Below are 15,606 nucleotides of genomic sequence, written 5' to 3'. Positions count from 1 at the left end.
GCACCCCAAGTACCCTAACTTGCATGGAATGTGATGATTTAGTCCCAAACTTGCAAAATGCAACTTCACCATACCCCAACTTGCACTAGATGTGATGATTTAGTCCCCAGCCTATCACAACTCGGCAAGTGGCAGCCAGGTGGCTTGACCAGTCTTCGTCCGCACTTTTGCAGGAAACACCCTGTCGTCTTCTCTAATTAACCCGCAGTACTGGATGTTAAGGTGCAGTTAACTGAAATACTATGAAATTTAGGATGCCTTTAAGTCAGCATTTCCACCACAATACTATAAAATTTAGGATGCCACAATTATCTGAAAGATGAGGCCGGCCGTAAACCATTGATGGAGCTTGTCATGCACCCAACTACTACTACTTCCACAAAAGTATGCAACACCTGACCAAGGTGACTGAGATAACCTACTTAAAGCATGAGTCACCAACCCATGCATGCACCTCGCGCCCACATAAGTTAGCAGCATTCATAACCATAGCAAGCTGGGAGAGAATATTGTGCCTATCCGGTGACGATGCATGCAGGCCCAAAATCACTTGGGGCATACTTTGAATGCTTATCATGGCTCACACTGATCTGTGAATACTAAGCTTGGGGCATACTCACTGGACTGATCTGTGAATGAGCTTGAAAAGAAACTTTGCTTCAGGGCAGGGCAGGGCAGGCGTTTGTACTACTAAGCTGAAGCCTAAAGGAACAAAAGTAACTTACGTACTTGATTGTAACCTAGGAGTAAGAAACAAAAGAACCGCGAAGGACTGACGACTAGCTGCTGCTAATTAGACACAAGCAGTATTTTACAGCTGCTGTGCTACGTGTTACTACTTACTACTGCCCAGCAGTCCTTTCACAGGATCGGCGAGCTGCTCGGGTTCCTCTCCCACGGCTTGGCCTGAGCACCCCGGCCGGAGCCGAATGTCTCCGCCGCGCCGCTGCCGGTCCGGGCCATGCCGACCGCGCCGCCCATGGGCTGCATGAACACGGGGAGGCCCCTGCTCGTCGTTGCGCCGGTGGGGCTCATCCCGAGCCCCAGGAAGTCCAGCGTGGCCGACTTGGCACTGAACAGCGATGACTGGCCCATCATGAGCTCCGGCAACCCCATCGGACCGTCGGTAGAGTCGTATGGTAACCCGAGGCCCAGCCCGGCCGACATCATCGGAGCTGGCTCGGGCTCCAACCGCGGCGGCCATTGCTGCAGCGACCCCTCCGAGAACTCCATTTGCATGGGCTCCTGGTGGTGGTGCTGCTGCTGTTGATGCTGACCTGACGACGTCGACGCCGGCGACGACGACGAGATGTCCAGGCCCAGCCCATGCAGGAACGAGGAGCTCGACGAGGTGGCGCCCATCTGCGCCGCCTTCTGAAGCAGCGCCGTGGCGGACATGTGTGCCGACGGGGACGGCGACGGCGGCGGGAGCTGCTGCTGCCTGTCAGCTGCGGGGGCCGAGAACTGGGCGGACGCGGCGTCGATCGCGAGGCACAGCGACGGGGGCTTGGCGGCCAGTGCGCGCTCTGTTAGCTTTAATCTTGATGTATGTATCTGCATATTTAGTTTGCTTTCATCATGCATGTAGTTTAGGTGATCAACCAGTTTGCCGTGCGGCTGTACGGGTGTAGGAGTTTTGGTTCAACAGGGATGCAAGGCGAGATGCCGGAGATGGTCGTGCGATGCGACGTAGACGGTGAGATGCCGGATGCTGCCTGAACCCTGAAGTGGCTAGGCCGTATGAGACTGCGCAGCATGGAAAGGTTGAAGCCAACTCGTCTTGTACGAGTACTAGCTGGGTGAGTTTGTTAGTACGTAATGCCGCAGGTTGTTAGGCCAAGTCACGGCGCAAGTGGTGGACGTGAGCCATGCATGTTAGCTAGTGCGTGAGTGCATGTAGTGGATTAGTTAGTGGCCTGGTCTAATGACCGGTTAATGCGTACGTGACTTAGTGGTCTGGCCGGGTTGTGCGTGAGGCAAACCTTCTCTGTGTATATATGTTGCTTTGAGTGAATGAGAAAGAAGGCCGTGAGAGCTGAGAAAAAGATGTAGCCACGGCTGACTAAGAGGAAGGTGTCTCTTGGCAAAGCTATTGCCTCCTTCTTCCTTGGTCCATGCGTGGGTGTGGGTGTGTTTCCTGAGAGTTTCTTCCATGGTGTGTGTTTGAGAGAAGCCATAAAAGAGAGAGATCGCTGTGAGACGCAGCTTGAGGTAGAAGAAGAAGCGGCGCTGCGAGAGGCGGCGCCAACACGCTCCGGGTACTGCGGCGCCTGGGCCATAGAAGACGGCACGAACATGCTGCCGAGGAGGCTCTGCGACATGGCCCAGATGCTGCTGGTGCTGGCACTGACATTGGCGCTGTTGACCGAGGGCGGGGACGGCATCAGCGGCTCCGACGGCGTGTACTGGACGACGGGCTCAGGCGCGGCAGCGCCTATCTCCCGCTCTGCATGAAGCACAAGAGTCTCAGCAAATTAGCAGCAAGATTCAGATCACAGATAATAAAAGATTAACGTTAAGCGCTAAAAGCTGGTGCAATAGAGAGAGACAGGGCCAGAAAGTAACGGGAGGGGGCTGACCATCATTACCTTGCTCCTCGTGCTGCTGCGGCGCGGGCGCCGGCGGCAGCTGTGGCCCGGCAGGGTGTTTCCTGCAGTTAGCTGCACCTTAACATCCAGTACCGCGGGTTAATTAGAGAAGATGGCAGGGTGTTTCCTATAAAAGTGCGGACGAAGATCGGTCAAGCCATCTGGCTGCCACTTGTCAAACTGTGATAGGCTGGGGACTAAATTATCACATCTAGTGTAAGTTAGGATATGGTGAAGTTGCATTTTGCAAGTTTAGAATTAAATCATCACATTCTATGCAAGTTAGGATATTTGGGGTGCTATTACCTCCGAAGACAACAATCGGAACTATGATTGCTAGTCCCCAGCGCAGAAACCAGAAGCGACAAGGAAGCTATTCCATCACATCAAACATCAAGTTCAATGGTGTACCTTCAACTAGTACATCACCTGAAGTCAAAATCGGCTTTTTCTTTTGTCAAGCTCTGATTGTTACGTGCATGCAAGGAATCTCCCAGGAGATTAATTCAAGAATTGAAGAAGGAAAAGCGATTACGTGGGTTTAACACGTGATTACCAAGGAAAAAGAGAGATTAATCAGAGGCAAGCTATCAAAGCGCAAATCCTGCAGGCCTTGGTCAGTACGGATCCAGTAAAAAGAGAAGAAGGGCCACAACCCGGACTCCTACCACTAGTAGAAAACGGGCCATTAGCACCGGTTTGTAAGGGCCTTTAGTGCCGGTTATGGAACCGGCACTAACGTTTCGGCACTAAAGCCCCCCCCCCTCCCCCCCTCTTAGTACCGGTTCAGCACGAACCGGTGCTAAAGAGGAACCATGTGGCACGAGTCAGCTCCGGGGGCCGGGAGCCTTTTAGTACCGGTTGGTAACACCAACCAGTACTAAATGGTTGTGGGTTTTTGTTTTATCTTGTATTTTTCAATTAAATTTGTGTTATCAATTTAATTTAGGATTGTTTTACGTTATAATGAGTTGTAGTCGTCATCATCATCATCATCGCATATTAATAAATAAATAAACTCTAGCTAGCTAAAAATCATCGTAGTCGTCTAATTACCACTATTTAATTATCATAGTCATTACCGCGCTAGCTATCTAATCATCATCAACGTTGGCTAGCTTAAAGAGGAAACATTCACTTTGTAACAGAAGCAACGATATCATCAAGTTCAACATAATCGTCACCAAGATCGAAGTTCAGGACACGGACATGAGACAAGTACTAATTAAGAGCATGAACTAGTAGCTACTGATCCTGCTGCTCCCTCTCAGGTAGAATAGCATAGAACATGTATAGCTCTCCTGATTCATCATACTGGAGCATGCAGATGAATCTGTCTCCTAATCTTGGGTTGTGCTTCACCCTACTGCCCCCTAGTACTTCTCTGCGATCGTTAACAATTTTGCTCCAATCTTTCACTATTAAGCATTCTTCGCTTTCAGAAATCCTGAATGCACTCATGTGCAATGTAGGAAATCTTGGTCGTAAGCTAACCATTGACATGCGACCTTTTGTCTCGATCCACTGAGGCACAACTGTCATCGGAAGTCCCTGTTGAACAATATCGTATAGTAATTAATATACTAAGCAATGAAAGTTTAGCTTCAAAAATAATGTATGCAAAAGATGCACTAATTAAGGACAAATATTTAAAATCTTACCATCTTTTGATTATAGATGTGACCGTAGTTCAATACGATCACCATTGGTCGCACGTTTTGAGTACTAACATTTCTAAGTTTAGGAAAAAAATTTGTCTTGACAGTATTAAGATTCTCAAGCCATGAAACATAATGACTTATCTCCTCGCAGTTTAGTTGAGCCCCGGGGCAGTAGTAGGTCCTGTCTACCAAGCGCCGGACATGTTTGCTTGAACCGAAATAAGCTGACAATACAAATTAGTTGTCAACTATTTTTGAATAAACTGTATGAAGAAAGACATAAACATATGCATGCATGGTTGAGAAAAACTCACCAAATGGTAGAACTGGAGGCGTTTGCACATCGACCCAGATGTCTATATTACCTTCAATATCATCTTCCGGACGAATATCAAAGGTGATAACCATATCAGGCTCAAATGCATAAGCCTTGCATAGTGCTTGCCAAGTTTTGCATTCAAAATGGGTGTATGTGTCTCCATTATATAATTTGACGTTGAAAGTATACCCATGCTCCGTCTTCAAGTAAACTCTCTTTACCTCCATATCATCTATAGCACTAAAACCTATCTTATCCAAGACAAAAATTCTTGCATGGCAGGGGATGTGCTATAGTAGAATAGTGAAAATTTAAAATTATAAGTTGAAGCAAATGAAGTATAAGTTTTGCATTTAAATAATAATTGACAAAGTGACTTACTGTATCAACTTCGAATGTCTCATCCAGCTTGATGCTGAAGCGCCTACCATCAACAAGGAAATTTTGGTCGCACAGGCCGCGCTGGTCTTCACAGTGTTCGCACAAAATAAAATCTTTTTCGTCGTCAGATGACATTTCCTATGTTCATATAGGTGAAACATTAAACACCTATATCTAGCCAAATATATATTCATCTAACATTTGACATTAATATATCTAACTATATATTCAATTGACATTACTATATATTTAACTTTTCTATCTAATTCATCTAACATTCGACATTAATCTAACATTTATATAAACTCAAAATATATAAAAAATTAAATAAACAGAAAAACTCATTAACAAATAATATTTTAATTAGATCATCAAATCTCATATACCTAAATTTTCTTACTAAAATAAACTAGTTATATTAATTATTCAACTAGTTCTAATCTCATATACCTAAATTTTCTTACTAAAAATAAACTAGTTATATTAATTATTCCACTAGTTCTAATCTCATATACCTAAATTTTCTTACTAAAAATAAATTAGTTATATTAATTATTCAACTAGTTCTAATCTCTAGTTCGACAATTTTTCTATCTAGCTAGCTAATTCATCTAACATTCGACATTAATCTAACATTCGATCATCTAATTAACTTTTCTAAAAAACAGAAAATAAGTAAAAAAAATGTGTGTGTGTGTGTATGTGTGTGTATGTGTGTATGTGTGTGTGTATGCGTGTGTGTGTGTATATGTGTGTACGTATGTGTGTATGTGTGTGTGTATGCGTGTGTGTGTGTGGTATGTGTGTGTGTGTGTGCGGCCCCGTACGCTGCCGCCCCGTACGTACGAGCGGGGGCGCCGGCGTACGGGGCGGGGGCGCCGGTGTGTGTGTATGTGTGTGTATGTATGTGTGTGTATGTGTGCGCGGGAGCGAGAAAGAGACGTACGGCCGCGGCGATGGCGACGGACGGCGGCGGCGTTCGGGGCGGCAGCACGAGACGACGACGACGGGCGGCGGCGGGGACAGCGACGATGACGACGGACGACGGGCGGCGACGACGGGATCGAGCGGCGCGCGCGGCGGAGGTTGGAGACGAAGTGGGAATGAAACTGAAATTTTCGTAAGAGCTATATATATAGGATGGGCCTTTAGTACCGGTTGGTGGCTCTAACCGGTACTAAAGGCCTATTTTCGCCAGGCCAAGCGGCGGGAAACGAAGGCTTTTAGTACCGGCTGGAGCCACCAACCGGTACTAAAGGGGGGGGGGCCTTTAGTACCGGTTGGAGCCGCCAACCAGTACTAAAGGCCTTGCGTTGCCACCCCAAAGTTTAGTCCCACCTCGCCCGGCGAAGGGCAGCCGCACTGGTTTATAAACCCAACCACGGCTACCTCTTCGAACTCCTCTATATAGCAGGCTTCTGGGCCTAATTAATTAGGGCACGCTGCCCTGTGGGTCTGCTGGCCCTCCTGGGCCTGCATTTGCATACCCTAGGTCTGGTAGACCCACAGGGCAGTGTGCCTACAAATTTGCTATATAGTTTTTTTTTCTGCATTACTTATTTTCTTTTATTTATTTTTGAGTAGTTTTTATATAGTTTTTTCTTTTCTGCATTATTTATTTTCTTCTATTTATTTTTGAGTAATTTTTTTGTATGGTTTTTTTATTTTTTGCATTATTTATTTTTGTATAGTTCTTTTCTGCATTACTTATTTTCTTTTATTTATTTTTGAGTAGTTTTTATATAGTTTTTTCTTTTCTGCATTATTTATTTTTGAGTAATTTTTTTGTATGGTTTTTTTTATTTTCTGCATTATTTATTTTTGTATAGTTCGAAACCCTGATATTCGGAAAGAGTTTGTCCAGTTTGTACACGAAGTGCGTCCAGTTTTTGCCGTGACCCTCTCTACTCTTTCGCGCATGCTATGCGGGTGATATGATGATACCATGCCAAGTTTCAACATTTTCAGGATTCATTTTGTAGTGATTTTCAATTTCACGGTCATTTAGCTCTCTAAACAATTAGGTAAATGACCGAAAAACAACAAATGATGTCAGAACATGTTGAAAATTGATGACGCCGCTTTAAATGCTGCATACTGAACACAAAAGAAGTCCGGAGTTTAAATAAGTTATTAAAAATAAAAAAGAGGTGCAATGCTGGTTAATTTGCTTCAAGCCATTCGGAATAGTGTAGACTGCACTACACATAGCTAAGTGCAATCTATGCTATTCCGCAAGGCTTGAAGCTAATCAACATATAGGTGAGCATTGCAACTCTTTGTCATTGTCTGTGCACTCATGGTTTATAAACCGCTCATACTGCCTCTCTCTTAGCGAACATCACAAGATAGTTTGGTTAAATTGCATTACTTGTAAGTCCAGTTAACATGGATGCTTATGATGCAAGAGCAACAACAAAAGTGAAAATTTGGCACAAATAGGTAGTTGTGTAACTAAAATAGGTAGAAGGAGAGATAGCTCTTATGTCACAAAAAAGAAGTTGTATCAAACCTTTTATGTCGGATATAGAACAAACCAATCGGTATTGCCATCATACAGCCCAACCGTGGCTCGTGATGCATATATATGCATATCAAATGCACGGTTGGACGTATGATGGCGAATCCGAATGATTTGTATTCAGTCGATGAACTGGTAGATGTATGCAGTCGATGAACTGGTAGATGTATGTAGTCGATGAACTGAAAGACTTATGCAGGGAAGGCGAGAGGTGGGCTAGCTATATATAGGGTCGTCTAGCTCACAAAGTGATTGTGGTAGTTTCGATCCAACGACTCACATGAGCTAGGAAGAAACACACCCTTGATCCAACGACTCGCAAGAGCTAGAAAGAAACACACGATCCGTGTGATTCTTCCTGATTGGTAGGATGCACATTAGTACCCACTCCGGACTCCAAAACCCTGATACTCGGAAAGAGTTTGTCCAGTTTGTACACGAAGTGCGTCCAGTTTTTGCCATGACCCTCTCTACTCTTTCGCGCATGCTATGCGGGTGATATGATGATATCATGCCAAGTTTCAACATTTTCAGGATTCATTTTGTAGTGATTTTCAATTTCACGGTCATTTAGCTCTCTAAACAATTAGGTAAATGACCGAAAAACAACAAATGATGTCAGAACATGTTGGAAATTGATGACGTCGCTTTAAATGCTGCATACTGAACACAAAAAAAGTCCGGAGTTTAAATAAGTTATTAAAAATAAAAAAGAGGTGCAATGCTGGTTAATTTGCTTCAAGCCATTTGGAATAGTGTAGACTGCACTGCACATAGCTCAGTGCAATCCATGCTATTCCGCAAGGCTTGAAGCTAATCAACATGTAGGTGAGTATTGCAACTCTTCGTCATTGTCTGTGCACTCACGGCTTATAAACCGCTCATACTGCCTCTCTCTTGGCGAGGTGGGACTAAAAACAGCTTGCCATAACCTCATTAGTACCGGTTCGTGATAAGAATCGGCACTAAATGATGATGGTGGGGCCATAGCCTGACCGCAGGCTGATGCAGCCTCTTTAGTACCGGTTCGTGGCATGAACCGGTACTAAAGGTTCGCCACGAACCGGTACTATTGATCGCCGCCACGAACCGGCACTAATGTACACATTAGTGCCGACTCTAATTCAAACTGGCACTAATGTGCTTCACGTTTGACCCTTTTTCTACTAGTGTACACCGCCGTTGTTGTGGAAACGCCATGAGTCCGCCACACTACACCTGATTCAGGGCCGCCCCGCCTCATTGCTCGCCTCCAGGCTGCAGAGGCCGCGCCTGAGCCGCCGTGGCCACGCCTGAGCCGGCATGACTGCGGCCTGTTCCGCTCCGCTCCGGTCGGCTCCTGCGCCGTCTCCACATCGCCATGGGCCGCCACCGTTCTCAGGCCGCTCCTTTGCCCAGTTTCGAGCTAAGTCACCGGGCGTCGTCGTCGCGGCCGCAGACGCCACGATGCTGCTCTAAGTACTAAGCGATGAATTTTCAGATACCTCTGGTTGTGATTTTTCCACATTAATGGCAACAGAATACTCCTATCACGAAATATTACTTGAAGGGAGTACTTAGAACTCATCTAGATGAGACGTAATTTGGTTTCATTCATCTGGAAACAAGAATGGATACAACCCACGTCAGCACACACGCATCTTATAGCACCACATCCAATGGCTATAAAAGGTGAATGAGACCAAATTAAATCTTATCTAGATGAGTTCTAGCAAAACTGTTACTTGAAGGCCCGTATTTGATCACGTGAGCTCTCAAAAAACCAATTAGTGATGAGCCGGTTCTCAATTTTGGGCTAGCCCCGCTCGTCCCGGCCTCTCGCCGTTCGCCTCCAGGTTGAGTCGCCACGCTCGCCGCAGCTGTTCCGCCTTTGAGCCGCCCAGCGCTGGGGCGCTTCCACTTCGCCTCGAAAAACCGCCGCCTGCGCCTCTACTAACACGTCATGGAACATCAAACTACATCGGGGGTTCACTAGGAGTCACTTGCGCTGCAGTTTTCTATTCTCCAACAAGGTCACTGACGCTCAGTTCGCCACAATAAGTCGCAGGCGCCCAGTTCAATTAAGGACAAATCGTCGCCGGTTCATCTCCATCTCCATGGATTCCCCGGAGCCGGCTTGCCCACGGCCTCACGCCAAACTAGCCTCTGCTGACCTGACTCTGATCCATCATCCCTGCTACCTGCTGAAGTTGCCGCTGCCCTGGCTGCTTCGCCGGCTTCAAGCCATCCGCCTCTCAGGTTCACCTTGCCGGATTAACACCACGCAGGCGGAGCGTGGTTCAACCCGCCGTCCACCTCGTGCCCGGGTTAATACCATGCCACTCAAGATCGCCGACCCCGCGCACGTGGACTCATTTGCCTGCCATGCGGCCGGGTTACCACGCCTCGTCCCGGCAACCTTGTTGGCGCCGCCTCTCGCGGCGCCACTTCTTCTTCTACCTCGAGCTGCCTCGCAGAACTCTCTCTCTCTCTCTGGTTTCTCTCAACTTCTCTCAAGAACACACACAGGGACAGAACACACACACACACTTCACCAAGGAAAGGAAAGGCTTTGCTTCTTCTCCCGGTGAGAACACATGTGCTACATCTTTTCTTCTAGCCCTCACGGCCTCATTACAATCAACAAGCTTTTACATCTTAAGTAGACTCACGCACGCACACACCCAACGGCCACAACGGCCACTAACCCATGCACTCACGCATCACCTGGCCACTAGCTCAACTAACTCCATGCATCACGGCACTAGCTAACCACTAATTACATGCAGGTCTATACTCATCACTTGTGCCAATCTCTCAACGGTCACATGACCCGGCTATGCAGCTAACTACGACTTGCATGCAACTAACTCACCAGATCTCTTGGCTCCTCCAACTAATCAGGCCAGCACGTCCGGTCTTGCTCCAGTCATACACGTGCTTGCCGTATCACACGACCTTGCCGCCTCGCGCAGCACTGCAGTTTCACACTGCCATCGGCATCTCGCCGTGCTCGCCGTATCATACGGCTGTGCGGCATCTCGCCTCCTTCGCACACTTTCGCTGAAACTTGACAGGATTCTCTACTCCCTAGACCATCTAAGTTACATGCAAGATTCAAAACAAATATGCAAATACATGAATCAAGATTAAACCTAACAAACCTGCCCTGGCCGCTTCGCCGGCTGCGCCCGAGCCACGCGGCTGTGAGTTGCTCCGCCTTGAGCCGCTGCCGGATCATCACTAATGTACGGCCGAGCTGCCGGATCATCACTAAACTTGGGTCCGCTTGAACCGTCCCATTGAGCCGCTGACTCGGCCGTGGCCGGCCTCGCGCCCCGCGCCCGGTGTCAACCGGCTTGCCGCCAGGGTTCCGCCTTGCCAACTCGCTGCGATGGCTCGCCTCTGCCCCGGCTTACCTGACCTCACTGCTGCGGAGAGCTGCTGTCATCAAATCATCATCTCCAACCTTGTTAAAAATGTGTCGTCTCTGCGGCCTTGTTTGGAACCATAAAGGGAAGGCAGAAGCAGATAAGAGAGAAAAGGAGAAAACCGGCTACGTGCATGGATTATGCGGCCAGAGTACTAATGACATGCATATACTATTCCCTTTCCATGCACTTCTAGTGCCTCACACATGCTTCAATCTGCAACTTGATATTATCCAGCGACGTGGGTGCTCGGTGATACATTATACGTGTATCTGTCCGGTTATTTTTGATCCAAGCACGTCCAGCGTCCGTGATCATCCAAAAAAAAAATCAGGTGCTATCTTGTCTATTTATTTTTTGATGCATATTGTTTTTATCAAAGAACAATTACTCTGGTCTTCGCTATTTTTTGACAGGACCATTATTTGTTACAAAGGTGTTGCAAAGGGGCGCGCGCCAAGATTATCGCACTAGGGCTGGTCCGTGCCATGCTGCTGGATGGCTACATGGGTAAGTAGCCGTCCCCCGCTTCATCAACACACGGGATAATCCGCCCGTCCGTGCCGGCTTACAATAAGGAGGACAACTTGCCCGTCCGCACTGCTTACAACACCGGGGCCGACTCATCTATCGGCTCCCGCGGCCGGCTCGCCCGTGATTGATTTCAGCTTCACCATGGTGATCATCAACTCCACGATGATAATTACTGACCTGACGCATCAGGTGAAATTCATACAGTATATTTTATATTATATATTGCTTCCTTTAAAAGAGCAATTACTCTGGCTTGCAAGTTCTCCAGTGCACGATAAGTTATATCACTGAGATGTTGAATGACTCATACTGATTTATATCACGGTCAAATATGGAGAGTCTCAAGCCAACTCCTCGAGTAGTCTTAAGACTCGGAGGCTACAATGACATGACTCGGGAGCTCCGGGTCATTGGAGGGAATGATAACCCGGTTCCGGAGGACACCGCCATATTGATAAAAATTTAAAGGCCGTCAGAAAATTATCAGTTCAAAATAAAGATTTCGGTTTAAATTAAATCCGGTTCAAGAGACATTTCTCTCCCGCAAAGTTTTGAAGCTCTCAAATCCGTTCAAACATCCGGCTCAAGCTTTTAAATCCGGTTCAAACATCTGGCTCAAGGTAAATTTGTCTCTTACATGCTTTTAAGCTCTCAAATCCGGTTTAAAGTTCCGGTTCAAAAAGAATTCATCTGTCGCAAGTTCGAGTTTTCAGAAAAAAATACAGGGACCAAAGAGAGTTTGTTGCATAGCACAACTCAAACATAGGCACCCGGCGAGCACAGCTCAGAAATATACCACTTGGGGGCTTCCGGCTTATTGAGCTAAGCTATGATTACCCTTTGATCCGTCTCATAGCCACAGTTACAGGTCATTTAGGGGCTTCCTGTTCAAACATAGGTCGTATTCGAACCAAAGAGAACATAGCTGTCGTAACCCTTTTGATCGGCACAAAGCCAAACTCACTAGGGGGCTTCTTGATCGTATCCGAATCATAGCTTAACCCCTTTTGGGTCTGACTTGGATCGTATTCAAATCAGGGTCGTTAAAAACCTCTCAGGGTCATTTGGGGGCTTCCTATTCAAACATAGGTCGTATTCGAACCAAAGAGAACATAGTTGCCGGTACCCTCTTGATCGGCGCAACGCGAAAGCCACTGGGGGCTATATGGTCATATTCGAATCTTAGCTTAACCCCTTTGGAATGGTTTTCTGATCGTATTCGAATCAGAAGCCTCAAAAATTTGTTTGTTTCCTGTATGTCTTTTGCAATCACAATTTTTCGACTTTGTCTTGAGACTTTTTTGCTCATATCTGAAGCATATATGTGGTTTCTATTAACCCGGCCTGGCTTTCGACGACAAGTCGCCAGCATATAACAATATTAATACTCGGAAGGTTTGGCTTCTAAGTTTTGGGTTATCACCCTTACTGTGGAGGTCACATAAACCGGCAATGCAAATTCAATATCACAGATATTATGACCCGTCTTGCGGTAAACCGCCAAGGGTTCTTGTGATCTACTGTGTGCAAGATAAAGACTACATTTGGGTAGTTACCTGCCCTGGCTTTTGACATTAAGTCGCCAGGGCGTATGTTGTTTAAACTCTGTGCAGGATTTGCAGAAGTATGACTTATATAAATGTTTACGTCCAAGCTCATTATTAAAATTGATGCTTCAAAATGATCATATGTGCTATATCTTCTCAAAGGTTATAAATAGCCGGGTTATAAAAATTCTGGCTTACAATGGAAGCATATTAAATCGCCATCGGCCAAGAGCTGCTGGGTATTTAAACTCCGGATTTACTTGTTAACAGATAAGGTATTCAAAGTCGCTTTGGCGCAATGGCTATTATTTTATCAATGGATATGATTTATTCTACAATGGAAAGAATAGTCCCCAGTTGCTGCAGGCTTACAACCCGGCACTTGGGGGCTACATTATTCAGTTTGAAATTGTATCAAATATGCAAGTCCCATGTCACTGCTAGCATGCACCATGGCACTTGGGGGCTAATGCAAAGACAATTTTATTGGCCTTATTGAAGACCCGACTCATCACATCATAATGAGCCGGCCCTTGGGGGCTACCAATTGCTCCTGTCAACAATTCAAGTTTTTTATGAGTATAAGGCAATTACAAGTCCCAGGTTGCTGCAAGCATGACAACCCGACACTTGGGGGCTACATATATGGAGTATTCAATCTTTACTAGTGACTAAGATGAACAACATGGATTTCTTGAAAGTGGCGGTATTTATATTGAAGCAAGTCTTAAGTCATCACTTTGTTTTTGTTCAAGACTTGGGGGCTACAGGTAATATGGATATAAGGGAGAAAAAAATCTTTAAATTCTTAGTTCTGAGTAAACCAAATTGACCTGGCGTCACCAATAACTATGACCTAGCGTCGGCAACAATTATGACCCGGTGCTATCAATATTTACAAACCGGATATTTTGGCAATGATAAACCGGCAAGTTCTACAAGCTGGCTCAAAGTCAGATGAGTTTTTTCAAGTCCAATATTTTTTAAGCCGGCGCTTTGGAAGCCGATTCAAGTGGATTATTTATTACAATATTTCTCTATAAGATACCAATGTCTGCAAATTGGCTCTGAAGCTGGCCTATTGACCCGGATTTCTCAAAAGAAGTATCTGGATTTTTGCATTGGCAAGGTTTGGACATATCTGTTAAAAGAGATTTGCTATAAGATCTTTGAGTATGCATCCAAGAGGAAATAACAAGGACTTAAAATATGATCAAGTGCCGGTTTAGGAAAATATTTAACCCAGAGCACAACCTATCAAGTTTGTTCTTGTGTTTATTTTACAGGATCAGTTTAACATGAATAAATCCAAATTAAACTGGGGGCTAATGTCGGAGATATACCCCGCGGTATGGCCCGGCCGGAATCATGACCCGGCCGGGCTTGGCGACTCACCAGAGACTTGGTTGGAGCTTGGTGACTCACTGACGATCCGCCCGAACATGGCGGTTTACATGTAACCCGCCGGGACATTGTGACTCACTGGAGACCCGGCGGGCGGATCATACGGACGACAAAGCCCAAGGCCCAGCGGGCCGGCTTATACTCTGGTGGGCCGGCTTAAGAGGAAAGGGATGACGAATATTTCCTTTACGAGGAAGCAAGACCCGGACTTGTATTCAACTTGTGAGAAAGGATAGACTAGTCCTAGTCCTACTAGGACTCCACATGTAACCCGCCCCTTCAACATATATAAGGAGGGGCAGGGCTCCCCAAAGAGGGACAGAAAACAATCTCTAGGGCTAGACACAAAGGGGGAGCCAACTTATGCAGGGACTCTCTCATGAGCATAATGAGATCTAGCCACAAACAGCATGTAGGGCTATTACCGGATGATGTTTCCTGGGGCCCGAAGCTTTCTAAATCCTTGTCTTGTGCGTTGATCAACCCCTCTCAAGCTACCACAAAGATGTGCTGGCCTTGCGACTAAGTCCTCACACTAGGACATCTGCCGTGGCAATTCCAAGACAGGACTTGTGGACACCATTTATTTGCCATTTACATCCCTAGCTGTTAGAGAAGCCCTAGATTTGGCTGACGATCTTTATGTGCAAAAGATTCATGGGGCATCGGATTGCAAGATAGTGGTGGACGGAGTTAAACAGGGATCATTGGTGGAGTATGGAGCAATTTTACATAAAATCAGATATCATTCAGCCGTGTTTACATCATGTAATATAGTCCACGAATATAGAGCCTTGGATACCAAGGCTCACAATCTCGCTAAGCATGCTATAACTTTAGGGTTTTCCTCCATGTCTAGTTTGGACAGCCCGGCAATCTTCTTTTTGTACCGCAAACATTTTGGTTACATAAATAAAGCTTGGCGGGAGTGTCTAAAAAAACCAGCTGAAGTTTCCCACCGCAATCGCCTCGCTGAAGGTCAATGCCACCACCTTGCCAGGCGCCACGAGCCACTCCGCCTCCTTGCAACCATAATCTGACCCATTTTCCTCCTCCCTAGCGCCGCATCCCTATTCTCTTGCAACAGCCACCATCCCGTTACCACCCAAATATGGCTGCCCCATCGCCCACATCATGCCGTACCATGACGTTCGGCGCCAGCTGTCGGACCACTTTACGGTCGAGATCGCCTGTGAGGGTGGGGGGGGGGGGACTGGCTCAGCACCTTCGGGACAACAATG

The 15,606-nt window shown here is 46.4% G+C and overlaps 1 protein-coding gene across 1 annotated transcript; it reads right to left on the bottom strand.

Annotated features, from left to right (window-relative positions):
* Positions 1 to 861: 861 nt before the first annotated feature.
* Positions 862 to 14,405, bottom strand: LOC147967569 (uncharacterized). Its single transcript, XM_087523176.1, has 4 exons — positions 14,357 to 14,405; positions 2,589 to 2,666; positions 2,252 to 2,446; positions 862 to 1,526 (listed from the first exon to the last, which is right to left on the bottom strand). The coding sequence occupies exons 1-4, from the start codon at positions 14,403 to 14,405 to the stop codon at positions 862 to 864; spliced, it is 987 nt and encodes a 328-aa protein (XP_087379302.1).
* Between the last annotated feature and the right edge of the window lie 1,201 nt (positions 14,406 to 15,606).

The sequence above is a fragment of the Triticum urartu genome, chromosome 5A (assembly GCF_056163025.1).
Source record: "Triticum urartu cultivar PI428250 chromosome 5A, HENAU_Tu73, whole genome shotgun sequence".
Taxonomy (NCBI): Eukaryota; Viridiplantae; Streptophyta; class Magnoliopsida; order Poales; family Poaceae; genus Triticum; species Triticum urartu.
The sequence above is the reverse complement of the archived record's forward strand: the minus strand, read 5'-3'. Positions and strand labels throughout refer to the sequence as shown.

What these genes read in the sequence shown, in the direction of transcription:
- LOC147967569 (XM_087523176.1), bottom strand. Translation starts at nt 14,405, where the DNA reads ATGTTCGGGCGGATCGTCAGTGAGTCACCAAGCTCCAACCAAGTCTCT. An exon ending in AAGCTCCAACCAAGTCTCTG is followed by an intron (nt 2,667 to 14,356) that starts GTGAGTCGCCAA and finishes CTGGATGTTAAG; the next exon opens with GTGCAGCTAACTGCAGGAAA. An exon ending in GCAGCAGCACGAGGAGCAAG is followed by an intron (nt 2,447 to 2,588) that starts GTAATGATGGTC and finishes TGCTTCATGCAG; the next exon opens with AGCGGGAGATAGGCGCTGCC.